The sequence below is a fragment of the Cryptomeria japonica genome, chromosome 3 (genome assembly GCF_030272615.1).
Source record: "Cryptomeria japonica chromosome 3, Sugi_1.0, whole genome shotgun sequence".
In the NCBI taxonomy this organism is placed as follows: Eukaryota; Viridiplantae; Streptophyta; class Pinopsida; order Cupressales; family Cupressaceae; genus Cryptomeria; species Cryptomeria japonica.
The window spans coordinates 19,235,938-19,249,031 of record NC_081407.1 but is presented as its reverse complement, the minus strand read 5'-3'; the positions used below and the strand labels follow the sequence as shown (position 1 = coordinate 19,249,031).

The following is a 13,094-nucleotide window of genomic DNA, read 5'->3' as shown; positions in this document are numbered from 1 at the left end:
TAACTTTATTCTGTGTTAGACGTCATCATAAAAAACACGTCAACAAGTAACCCTTCCACTTTCTGATCACTAAGAGCCCTATGTGGGAAGGTGATAAGGGGATCATTAGCACAATAAATTGCTGCAAATTACAATGCAAGTACAATACTGGGCGGCAAGCCAGCCCCTTCCGTTTGTCCAGCGGATGAGAGAACTTTTACAATAGTTTGGCGGTGCAATTAGTCAATTTACAAGATTCCAAAGAACTGAAAATAACAACAATCACTCGACCACTTATCCAGTGGGAGGACTGAAAACGAAATTACAATCAACTCGACCGCTTATTCAGCGGAAGGATAGTGTTACAATAAATAAGAGAGTAAGGTGACCGTTGGTAACTTTATTTTGTGTTAGACGTCGTCATAAAAAACACGTCAACAAGTAACCCTTCCACTTTTTGATCACCAAGAGCCCAATGTGGGAAAGTGAGAACATACGGTGATAAGGGGATCGTTAGCACAATAAATTGCTGGAAATTACAATGCAATTACAATATTGGGCGGCAAGCCAGCCCCTTCCGTTTGTCCAGCGGGTGAGAGAACTTTTACAATAGTTTGGCGGTGCAACTGGTCAATTTACAAGATTCCAAAGAACTGAAAATAACAACAATCACTCGACCACTTATCTAGTGGGAGGACTGAAAATGATATTACAATCAACTCGACCACTTATTCAGCGGGAGGATAGTGTTACAATAAATAAGAAAGGCGACAAGCTAGCCTCTTCCACTTATGAAGTGGGACTAAGAGCAACAATCCAAATAGATAGCTGTTAGTAGTTGAATGAAGCAATAGTCTGCAAGAAATCGTGATTATACCCAATTAATCCTAAATCCTGGAGCTAGCCGATTTATTCCCCGAAAAAATCCCGATTCATGAAAAAATCGTTGACCGAGTGTTACCCAATTTTGAAAGATTTTTTGCATTTAAATCACGTTAAAATAATGTTAAAAACCCCCGAAATGGCAAAAAAGTGAAAAAAATCATTGTAAAAACTTGCAAAACCCTAGAAAAACGCATGGAATTACTGAATTGCTTAGAAATAGGGTTGGTTTGAGACAAAATCAGAATCAAATGTGGAATCTACGTTGAAAAAGTTTGTTATTTTGTCCATTTTCGGGGGGTTCATCACTCCCCACACTTGTTCAAACCCACGAGCTCAACAACCCAACAAAGGTAGAAATCCGACGAGCTCAATGGCCCAATAGGGGTTTGAACCTTGGTGGCTACCTCACCAATGGAGTTTTTCTACCACAACACTAAACATTCAAAGACATATTTTATATATGTAGATATAGATATATGATTTTTAATTTATAATTGATATAGTTAATTTTTGCTCAAACAAAGACATACAATTCATTATGTGAGCAATATATCTAAAGTGCTCCACGAAATAAATCTGAATGACAACAAACAAGCTTACATAGTTGTAATAAAAGAGCCTCCAACACACAATCATTAAAACTTGTCTCTACCTAAAATAGTAGTTGCAAGCTAGGTATTGCCAAAATTAGTGGCTTGCTAATCTTTTACTTCAGCTAAACAAATGCCTTTTGTTGAATTCTACCACATATAAAAGACTTACCAATTGCCATCAGGGAATATAAAGCATTGCAACTGTGGAATATGATTTGATAAGCTTTCTCAAATATTGAACTACCCCTAGAAAACTCCTTGCCTCAATCACAATGAAAGTCTTGGATCACTTCAAAATGGCTTCCATTTTTACTAAACTGCTAACGATTGTTGGATCTTTGTCTGATAAATTTTGATCTCAGCTACTTCATAGACTTAGCTAATCTTTGATTTCAGACTTAGACATCTATTTGGTGTATTTGGTGACTGCCCTTTTAAAAAGGTAAATGAATATTTGCCTATGTAATCAGCAATATGAATATAAACAACAAAAATCTATTTTCTACAATTCATGGGTTAAACTCCTTGTCTCAATCACAATGAAAGTCTTGTATCACTTCAAAATGGCTTCCACTTTTACTAAATTCCTAGCAATAGTTGGATCTCTGTTTGATAAATTTTGATCTCAGCTACTTAATAGACTTAGCTAATACCCCTAGAAAACTCCTTGCCTCAATCACAATGAAATTCTTGGATCACCTCAAAATAGCTTCCACTTTTACTAAATTCCTAACAATAGTTGGATCTCAGTCTGATAAATTTTGATCTTAGCTACTTCATAGACTTAGCTAATCTTTGATCTCGGACTTAGACAACTATTTGGTGTATTTGGTGACTGCCCTTTTAAAAAGTTAAATGAATATTTGCCTATGTAATCAGCAACATGAATATAAACAACAAAATCTATTTTCTACAATTCATGGGTTAAACTCTATTTTATTTACTCTCTATATCTCTATGCTATGGAAATACCCTTAAGTTTTAAATAAGAAGTAGTTTGTATCTATTTTTCTACAAATTTTTACGATTTTTAAAAATCCAATTTCTTACCCATTTTTTCAAAAAATCTTATACTTTTGGTTTGCCGATTTTTTCCCCAAATGATTTTTGTTGCTATGATAAAAATCATTGTACTTGTGGAATATGATTTGATAAGCTTTCTAAAATATTGAATTAACCCTACAAAACTCCTTGCCTCAATCACAATGAAATTCTTGGATCACTTCAAAATGACTTTTACTTTTACTATTTGTCTGTTAACTTTTGATATCAGTTACTTCATAGACTTAGTTAATACTTAGACAACTATTTGGTGTATTTGGTGACTACCCTCTTAAAAAGTTAACTGATTACTTGCCTATGTAATCAATAATATATGAATATAAACAACAAGAAATTATTTTCTACAATTCACAGGTTAAACTCTATTTTATTTGCTCTTTATATCTCTATGCTATGGAAATGCCCTGAAATTATTTAAAAAAATAGTTTTTGTCTCTTTTTCTACAATTTTTAATGTTTTTTTTAGATCCGATTTTAATTTTTAATGTCTCTTTATATCTCTACTATCGAAGATAGGCAGCAAAACCAGCATCTTCCACTTATGTAGTGGGACTAAGAGTAATCAAGAGAATTGCTGTTATTACTACTAACCAGCATTACAAGATGAATTAAACGGATATTCAAGTGCTAATAACCAGACCAACAGCTGCAACTAATTACCAAGACCTTTCTCACCACACCAAAGAACTTACACACTTGAAAAAACAACTCCAACCTCGAAAACCAAAATCTGATATATATGAACAGCAGGCTGAAAATGCAGACCAGCAACACTAAACCCCCACAAAACTCTTCTATCTCACTCAAATCACAACCAAACAACTCCAAAACACACTCAAAAGGACCCAAGACATTAAGCGACCAAAGGGAGAACTGGGAAACAACACTAACAATGCACAATCGCGTAACACACAACCCCAAACACCTCCCAGCATAGGGCGTACATAGCAGAAAGTTCGACTTGCAAGATAAAATTCATTACTCACAAATAATCATTAAAAAATTTACATGAAGAATCACCCAAGGCAGAGGGAAAAGACAAGCAAATACCCAGAACCATCAAGAAACCACATAGAAACTTATGAACTACATACACCTTCAGCTACACTGGCAAACGGCAACCTGGGAACACACTAACAGCACTCCAAAAATCAGAAAACCACAAAAATCTTCATCTTCATTGACCTCAATCTGCTCCTCTGGATGAGAAACAGTCACAAGTTCAGCTAGGTGCTATCTCTCAAGTACGAAACTGAAGGCACTAGGAGGTATGCATTCCTTGAAGCAAGAGTCTGACAGTATTTCGATAGCACTTCGTTATCATAGAAAATGGATACCAAAATGAGAGCCCAAGGCCTATATTTAAAACTTCTCACCAGTCATTCAAATTCAAATTCCACTCAAATGATGCCCAAATTCCATTAACATTTCATTTTACCTCCTTAGGCATTGCATTTCATATTACTCCCTTAGTATATGGCGTCAAAACATGACCCCCTTAAGTCGAACTTTTGGAATAACTTAAAGTTCATAAAACAATATTAATGATTTTGCACTTTGGTGTCCACAAAGAAGGTGAAATAATTCACCCAAGCAGACGGGATAAAAATTAATATTTTCTCCCTTCCTAAGTCTTCCATACATAAAATAATCAAATATTAAAACCTCATGCCTAAGGTAATAATATATTAAAAATACCTTCTCAAATACTGATTATTGTCAAAATTGAGCCGGGAACTGAAGTACTGGAAATCACCAAAACTAAACTGAGTTGTAGCTCTGGATTGAACTGCTAAAAATAGTACTGCCGGATATAGTACTTACTAAAAAGAGTAAGTCCTGAAAACATCACAAAAAAGATTGCTCTTCGAACCCCGTGGGTGAACTTAGGAAACCCAGAATTCCTGACGGCTGCCTCCAACTTACTAAAAATAGTAAGTTCGGAAAAGTTCTCTGAATTGAATGCATGTCACACCCTTGCGAAGCTCTCAAAAAACCCAGAAGGAATCCACAGTCTGAATTGTAAAATTCCAATTTGTCAATCATCAAACAGCTCCTGCAAACCTCCACAAAAGTTTGAAACCCTAATTTTTGCTTCCATTTAGCCTACGGATCTCCGGAATAGGCTAATGGCCAATTGAACTTCTCACCACTGAGAAGGGGACATTACATATACAATATGGCCAAGTGCCAACTTTATATAAAGAGATTGATGTATAATATGTAGTGCCCAGGTTTACAATTAAACAGAGTAGTAATTAATATATGAAGAATGGAAATGTTATTGCTACCAAAGAATTCAATAAAGGCATCGATTAACATTAATGAAGTCAATAACCATTTCATAACAAAGGTTGTGTCTATGAAAAGAGATCTCTATTCAAAGAGATGCATCACTTCATTTCAAGATGGGAATATAAAAAGGAATAATATAGTGTGGAGATAAGTGAGAAGTATGTATTACTCAATGAAATACAATGAGATATCATTCTAAGTAGAGCAGATCTAGAGCAATATAACGCAGAAATGCATGTAAAAGGACATGAAGAGTATTGCAGAAAGTTGGAAAAAAATTGTATGAAGATTATTGCAGATTTGAAAGAAGAATATATGTAGACTTGTGAAGACTTAATGAGCAGGTCTATGAAGATTACATGAGCAGATTTATGAGGAAATTGTGAGTGAGTTTATGAAGGTTTATGAACAGATTTTAGGAGAATTTGTGAGTAGTGTGTGTGCCTTGAAGACAATCAATATATACAGCAGTTTTTAAGAGGGTTGTAAACGGAAAGATCATATCAGATTTGTGAAGAACATTGTATGGTGTTTGAGTGAATGCAAAAGAAATACACACCGATTAGAAGAAAAGATTGAAGATATTATTCAGCATATTGATAGCAGGTTAAGAAGACAATTTGGGTAGGATTTAAAGCAGATATAAGAGAAACTTCATATCAGATTTGAGAAGAGATTTTTAAGCAGACTTGTGAAGAGAGTTTGAGCAGATTTAAGAAGGTAATAAGAAGGGAAATTTATGAAGGCATAGAATTTTGTTATCTATTGAAGAAGATATAATTTATGGAGGAGTTTGCAATTGTCCATCATCCATTGAGATAGCAACATTGTTAAGGTGGAAACTCGTATTGGTGAGGTTGTTGCCTCACATTGGGAGTTGGTGCTTCCATTGGGTTGGTGCTCACAAATTGAATTAGGGGTTGATGCCTACAGATTTAAAAGTGGATGTTGGTGCTTCCAATGGTATGTTGCTCACAAACAAAGTGAGGGGTTGGTGCCTCTAGTAGGTTGGTGCCTACAAACAGTATTCCATGGAAACGCGTTTCCCCCTCCCAGGCCCAAGTCCCCCCGTCACCGAAACCTGTCCCCGAAACTTTTTCCCTCTGTCCCCCCCGTCCCCGCCCCCCGTCCCTGCGTCCCCCCGTCTCCCCGTCCCCAATGGTTGTGGAACACTGCGGCTACAAATATTGTAAAAGAAGATATTCATATAAGCATTTGTTGTCGTGGTTTTTCCTATTAGGGTTTCCACGTAAACTTTGTGTTCTTTGGTGTCCTTATTTGTTAAAACTTGCATATGTGTTGATTAATATTTTAAAGGCATTACTATTATTCAATCAAGTTTTAAAAGGATAAAGTTCATTAATATACTGATTCACACCCCCGGCCCATTCTTAGTATATTCGTGTGCTCTTCATTTATCTCCAGTATCCGTTCATATCCACTTTCGTTTTTCTTGTTACTGATTTCTATTCTAGTTTTTTGTGTTCATTTTCTCAGTTCATTATGAAGAGCTGATGGTCAAACACTAAGGTGTGCAATTTGTTGTGTAACTTGTGTTCTTTACAGACACCAGTTCTGTGGTCTCATGGAATGAGTGACAATGTAGTGGAATTCAGTGCAGGCCAAGCTGGGCCACCATTACTTGAGCGTGCTGGTGTCAATTGCCAGTTCAAGGTATAAGAACTAGGATTTTTAGTATCATTGATACATACTGTTTAATTGTCAATGCATCAATTTCAAGAATCTTCATGGCAAATTTGAAGGCATTCTGATTTGATTATCTGGTTACTCAGGCTTATCCTGGTCTTGGCCACTCACTTAATTCAGAAGAATTGACTTCTCTGCAATCTTGGATCAAGAATCGCTTACAGTCATCTTCTCAATGATTTTTTATGAATTGTAAAACTGTTTCCTTACTAAATACCAGCTGGCTTATGCCAAACTGCCACCATCTTAGGTTGGAAAACTGATATACATTTGGCTTCAATCTCTGAAGTGAAAAAAGCTTTTTTTAACATAAATGCTCTGTAAAGTGTGTTTTCCAATGCAGACCAAATACTTGACAACATTGTGTGGTATGCATATTTAGCTCGACATAATTTAGTTACAAAGTAAACAAGATTTGCTAGATTTTTGTTATGTAGGATATTAGAATTAAAGAATGCAGAATTGTGAAAGAGGATGTATGAACATGTTTGAAAATTTAGTCCAGCAATGTAGTATGTATTGAGCAGATTCTTGTTGTAAAATTAATCTGTTGGACGATGGTATTAGTATTTTATTTCTTTTTATAAATGGTTAGCGGTTAACCAAGGTCTCAAGGTACATGTTTTTTGACATATCACTAACATCAACATTGTTGACTGCTTTTTGTTATCATCTGTTCCATATCAGATTTGACTTCATTGTAGTTCTCAATCTTATTAAAAATTGTTTTTATTTTCATTATGCATTACTTTCTCAATCAGTAGCATCATATTTTTTTTATATATTCTCATATAGAATTTTTTTTATATATTCTCATATTTGATTTTTGGGTGCTTGCTGTCAAATCAAATTTAAGTCATTTGAATTAAGTACATAATACCATTTTATTCCCTGGCAACCAACACTTACAGTAAATCTCTGTATTCACAAATCAACATACATTTCTCAGCTATAGTTCCTAGTACAAGTAACAAATCTAATTGCATTACCAATGTGATTTTTTAAATATTGTGAATTAGTTTTTCTGGTTTTGGGTATTTATACATGTACATGAAATTTCGAGCATAAAGAACAAGCTAAAATATGGAAAGCAACACTCAAGATAAAGCAAAGGGTGTTCTTGTCTTGTCCATAGTAGGGGCCACCGCAGATGTTTGGGTGCTTGACCCAGGAGCATCTTTTTATGCTACATCACACAGGGAGTATTTAAAAATTTATCAAATCAACAATTTATGATGAGCTTTGTGATATTGTTGGCTAGGGAGATGTTTTATTAAAACTGAAAAATGGTAACAGTTGGTTGCTAAGGGATGTTAGACATAGACTGAAGTGGGAGCTGCAATGGTAGTTGCGGATAGCGGAACAAAACATTGACATAAAAGGCTTGGTCACATGAGCAAGAAAGGTCTTGAGATTTTGCATAATAAGGATCTTAAATTAATGGATTTGGAGTTATGCAACCTTTGCATGTATGACAAGCAGAAGAGGACCATATTATCCACCAAGGAACATGAGAAGCAGTCACGATTGTTGGAATTAGTGCATTCAGATGGCTTTGATCTCATAGAGGTAGCATCAATTGGTGGGTCAAATTATTTTGTTGCTTTTTTAGATGATTGCACTAGGAAGGTTTGGATTTATATGTTGAAAAGAAAGTCTGATGTCTTTGGTATATTTGAAAGTTTCAAAGCACTTGTAGAAAATTAAACTGAATTATGTGCATACCAAAATCAATCCTTGTTGCACCAAGCTATGGTTGTTGTGTACAAGGATGATAGATTTTGGTGGTACCTAAGTGCCTTCACCAACAACATACAATCACATTTCATGAAATGATAAAAATAGTTTAAGATGAAATTGTATTTATAGATTTTTGGCTATAAGATTGGATGTTTAGGATTAGAAATAGACATCAAGGGCCCAAATTGGTTGAGACCCTTGGGGAGATGAGAAGAGGACAAGTTTCCTCACACGATCAATGGAGATCGATGGTGGATGGATTGAGGGGAAATCATTGGTGGAGATTCCCCTTGCGAGAATGTGGAGGGACAAGATGGAAAATGGGTACTTGAGAGTACTCTTGAGGGATGAGCAAGTCCTTTGACTCATGCGTCATTGTACTAAGGCCACATCATATGTATAAAGGTCCATGCCTTGTGTACAAAGGCCATACCTTTTTGCACATTTGGTGATTGTGCATCTTTCGAGTGGGGTTGACTAGGATTAAGAATGTGCAAGTGGGGGATTAACAGGTTTATTGATTTTAACCCATTTAATAAAAGTGGATGGAAAGGGGGAATCAAACAAATCGGTATGTTTATTTAATTTTTGGAAATGGGATAGGAGACTTAGGTAAATACAAATTATTAACTAGATAAACAAAAAGTTATTTGGATTTATTTATTTAAAGTGGATAGTGGATGGAGGTTGATTATGCTATTTGGGCTAGAAATGAGGCGAGTGACTAATGATGAATATAGGCTTTATTAATTAATAAGGGGATAAATATTATTTAATTAATTGGATAAATAAGAAATGATTCAATCAATTATAGAGGAAATGGTTAGGTAGTAGGTAATTAGTGATGTGTCAATTTCAAATGTCTACATTTTACCCCTCTTTGAGATGATGTTAAAAAGTAGCATCATTTCAAAGACGAATAAAATTGGTTAGAAGAAGATAGGAATCATTCAAAGGAAGAGTGACTAGGAGGAAGGATGATAGGGATGGTGTGTTGGATTTTGTTGCTGCTAGGATATGTTGTTGTCATTGATGTCAACATATTCCTGTGCCTTGGTGTTGTAGAGAATTGATTTTTTTTGGTGATGAGGATTTGTGGTTTAGTATGAAGTATCTATAGTATCTCTACTTCATTATCTATTGATTCCATGATGTTATGTGGTGATTTGGTTGAGTTGTGTATTCTGGTATGAAGATTGTTCTTTTGTTCTGTGGTTGGCAGAGTCTGGTATTTGATCCATTGTGCTCCGGTATGATCATATCTTTGGTTGTGGATTTGGGAGAGTGTTTTGGATGTTCATGTGTATCTTCATTTCAGATGGTTTGTGATTTGGTGCTCCGCAAGTTATCTTTCTAGTCTGAATTGTTGTTGTTAAGTGTTCTTGAGAGTTAGCGTGTTGATCGATGAAGATTTGAATAAGTGGTGTTGGTGCAGCTATTGCAGATGGTTCTAATGTGCTTGTTGGTGTTTCCTGATCGTGTTCTATTTTTTTTGTTGGTCCTCATTGATCTTTGTGCGCGATATTGGTGGTTTTATTGGTCTGGTGATATTCTTCGTGTTATGCAGTATTTTTGGTGGTGTAGCATGTTGCGGTTGATCTTGGCGAGATTCCCGGTGGTGATGTGTGTTTGGAGATTTGATTTAGGTCAATGTTATGTCATCTATAGCATTATATTGGTCCGGTGGTTGATTTATGTATCGTGTGATGTAAATTTGTAATTAAGGGTTGTGGGTTTGACCGACCTTATAGTCGAGGTTGATAAATTGTATAAATAGGTGTTAGATTCATGTAATTTGGGTGTTGATGTAGTGTTTGCATTATTAGAGAGTGGTGTATGTGTGCATAAGCGAATTTATCCTTCGGTATGGTGTGTTGAGCAAAGATTGGTGTAGGGCAAACAAATGTGCTTAATCGGAATTGTCATCAAGCACTAGCAGATGCTATTTTTTCAGTTCATGTAATCCGGATTGTAGTTTGATCATTATTGTAAGTTAGTGAACCTTCCTTGAGGGTTGGAGCCTTCTGGGTCATTGTATTTCAAGCAATGAACTCTAGGCAGTGTGCCTAAATGCATGTACATTCTCCATTGTAATATTTACACATACTACTGCAGAGTATCATCTTATTGTGGGTAGGTTCCCACCATGGTTTTTCCTTTAACTGGATTTTCCACGTCAAAAATCTTGGTGTTAAGTGTGTTGCTGCTATTGTCTTTATCTTTATCCTTACTACAATTGATCTGATTTGAGATTGTGCTTAATTTGTCTAATCCAGTGAAAACTGATTCACACCCCCCCCCTCCCTCTCAGTTTTCTTTCATTGTTGTTGCCAACAATTGGTATTAGAGGTAGATCCTCCGGAAGAAGCTTGATGGCTTGAGGAGATCCAGGATGACAACTTACGTGTTCAAGAAGGAGAGTTCAAGATTTGATGGAAGCAATTATACTTTATGGAAGGACCAGATGGAAGTTCATTTGAAGTGCCTTGGAGATGAGTATTGGAAGATTACAAAGAATGTCTACAATGTTCCTCAGAATGGATCGGTTGCTACTGCTGAGATCAAGGATGCTGAACATAACATAAGAGCTAGGGAAGCATTGCTGAGTGCCTTGAGGGATTCAGAAATGACAAATATGATGGGCTTGTAGATTGCACATGAGATCTGGAAGAAGTTAGAGACCTTGTATGAAGGAGATGTGCAAGTTGAAGTAGCTAAGTTGTAGAGTTTGAAAGGAAAGTATGAAGCATTAAAGACAGGAAAAGATGAAAACATAACATCATTTATGGCTAAGGTGAATGAGCTTGTTATGCACATCAGATGTTCCAGTGGAACTCTTGAAGAAGATGAGATTGTTGCTAAGGTGCTAAGATCATTGCCTCCTACTTACAAACATAAAGTAGTTGCTATTGATGAAATCCAGAGTGTGACTACAGTGACTAGAGACATGTTGGTTGGAAAGCTTGTTGCATTTGAGTTGAGCGAATTTGGAGAATCACAGAGAAAATTTGAGACTGCATTCAAAGCCTCTGTATCCGGGAAGCAGAAGTATGTTCTGGGAGAATGTTCATGTTGGGTATCAAGATATGAAAGAGAGAAGAGAGAGATGGAAGAGCAAGAAAGAGAATTGGATGAACTTAAAGCCCCTATTGCTTAGAGATTGCCTAAGGGAGTCGGTAAGTATGATGGAAAGTTACCCTTGAAATGTTTCTCTTGTAATAAGATAGGACATTTTTCTTTTAGGTGCCCTGAAAGAATGCCTAGATATGACAAGCATGAAATACATGATAGATTTGATAAGTATGATAGATATGAGAAGCATGATAAGAATGATAAGTCCTATAAGCCCTACCAGAAGTACATAAATTAGAAGAAATGCTATTATGTTGTTGATGAAGGTGTGACAGATGAAGAATAAAAGAATGAGAATTCAGAAGATGAGTTTGTATTTATTGCTATCAAGGAAGATGATTCGGTACCAGTGAATCCTACAAGTTGCATTGTTGAGGAGAAAACTTTGGCTGCTAAGATTGAAGAGAAAGATGAATGGGTGATTGATAGCAGTTGTTCACATCATATGACAAGTGATAAAAGTAAATTTGTGAGTATGGAAAGGTATGATGATGGAATAGTGAGATTTGGAGATGATAAAGCTTGTGTGATTCGTGATAGAGGTTCTATATCTTTCAATGGTAAGCACAATACTAATGATGTCTTGTATGTTGAAGGTTTGAAGCATAATCTTTTGAGTGTTGGATAGATGGTTTACAAGGGATATGATTTGCAATTCAAAAATGGTAAATGCGAGATCCTAAATGCCTTCGATGTAGAGATTGCATAAGGGACTAAGACTAAAGCTAATATCTTTCACTTGAATGTTGGTGGGAAAAGTTGTTTGATTGATCAAATTGATGAAAGTTGGTTATGACATAGGAGGACGTGTCATGTTAATTTTGACTGCATGATAAGGATAAGTTCTACTCAAGTTGTTAGAGATTTGCCTAAGATTGTGAAGCCTACTAATCCTGTATTTAAGGAATGCCAAATGGGAAAGAAAACAAGAATTTCATTTAAAAGTAAGTTTTATTCATCTAATGGATTGTTAGATTTAGTGCATACTAACTTATGTGGTCCTACAAGAGTGAGAAGCATGCAGGGTGACAGACATTTCATGTTGTTGATTGATGACTATTCTAGGATGATGTGGGTTACCTTTTTGACGGAGAAATCAGAAGCGCTGAAGAAATTCAAGATATTCAAAGCTAGAGTGGAGACTGAGACTGGGTTGAAGCTGAAGTGCCTGAGATCTGACAGAGGAGGAGAATTTACATCAGGAGAATTTGATACATTCTGTGTGGAATGGAATTAGAAGACAATTATTTGCTCCTAGAACCCCTCAGCAAAATGGAGTTGTTGAAAGAAAGAACATAACCATTTTGGATGTTGACAAGACTATGTTGATTGAAGGAAATGTTGCACAAACTTTTTGGAGAGAATATGTTAACACTGTTGTTTACACATTCAATCGGGTGCATATAAAAGGTGATTCCGATAAGACTCCTTATGAGTTATGGTTTGGTCATGTTCCTACAGTTAGATATCTCAAAGTTTTTGGAAGTAAATGTTATATCAAGAGAGATGAGGATATAGGAAAGTTTGATGCAAGATGTGATGAAGGAATCTTCTTGAAATATTCTACTAAGAGCAAGGCCTACCGGTGTTACAACAAGAGACTGAGAAAGATAGTGGAGAGTGCAAATGTGAAGGTAGATGAATGTATTGGAAAGCAGATTAGAGCATGCGGTTATGATTTTGATGATGAAGATGTTGTTT

At 35.9% G+C, this 13,094-nt stretch overlaps 1 protein-coding gene across 1 annotated transcript in view; it reads left to right on the top strand.

The window, feature by feature from the left end:
* Nucleotides 1–6,942, top strand: part of LOC131049125 (probable carboxylesterase Os04g0669500) — a 48,102-nt gene extending 41,160 nt beyond the window's left edge. Inside the window, exons 5-6 of the mRNA XM_057983155.2 lie at nt 6,381–6,488; nt 6,608–6,942. Coding sequence (XP_057839138.1) covers nt 6,381–6,488; nt 6,608–6,700 — 201 coding nt within the window. The 3' untranslated portion in view covers nt 6,701–6,942. The remainder of the gene's footprint in view (nt 1–6,380; nt 6,489–6,607) is intronic.
* Nucleotides 6,943–13,094: the final 6,152 nt, after the last annotated feature.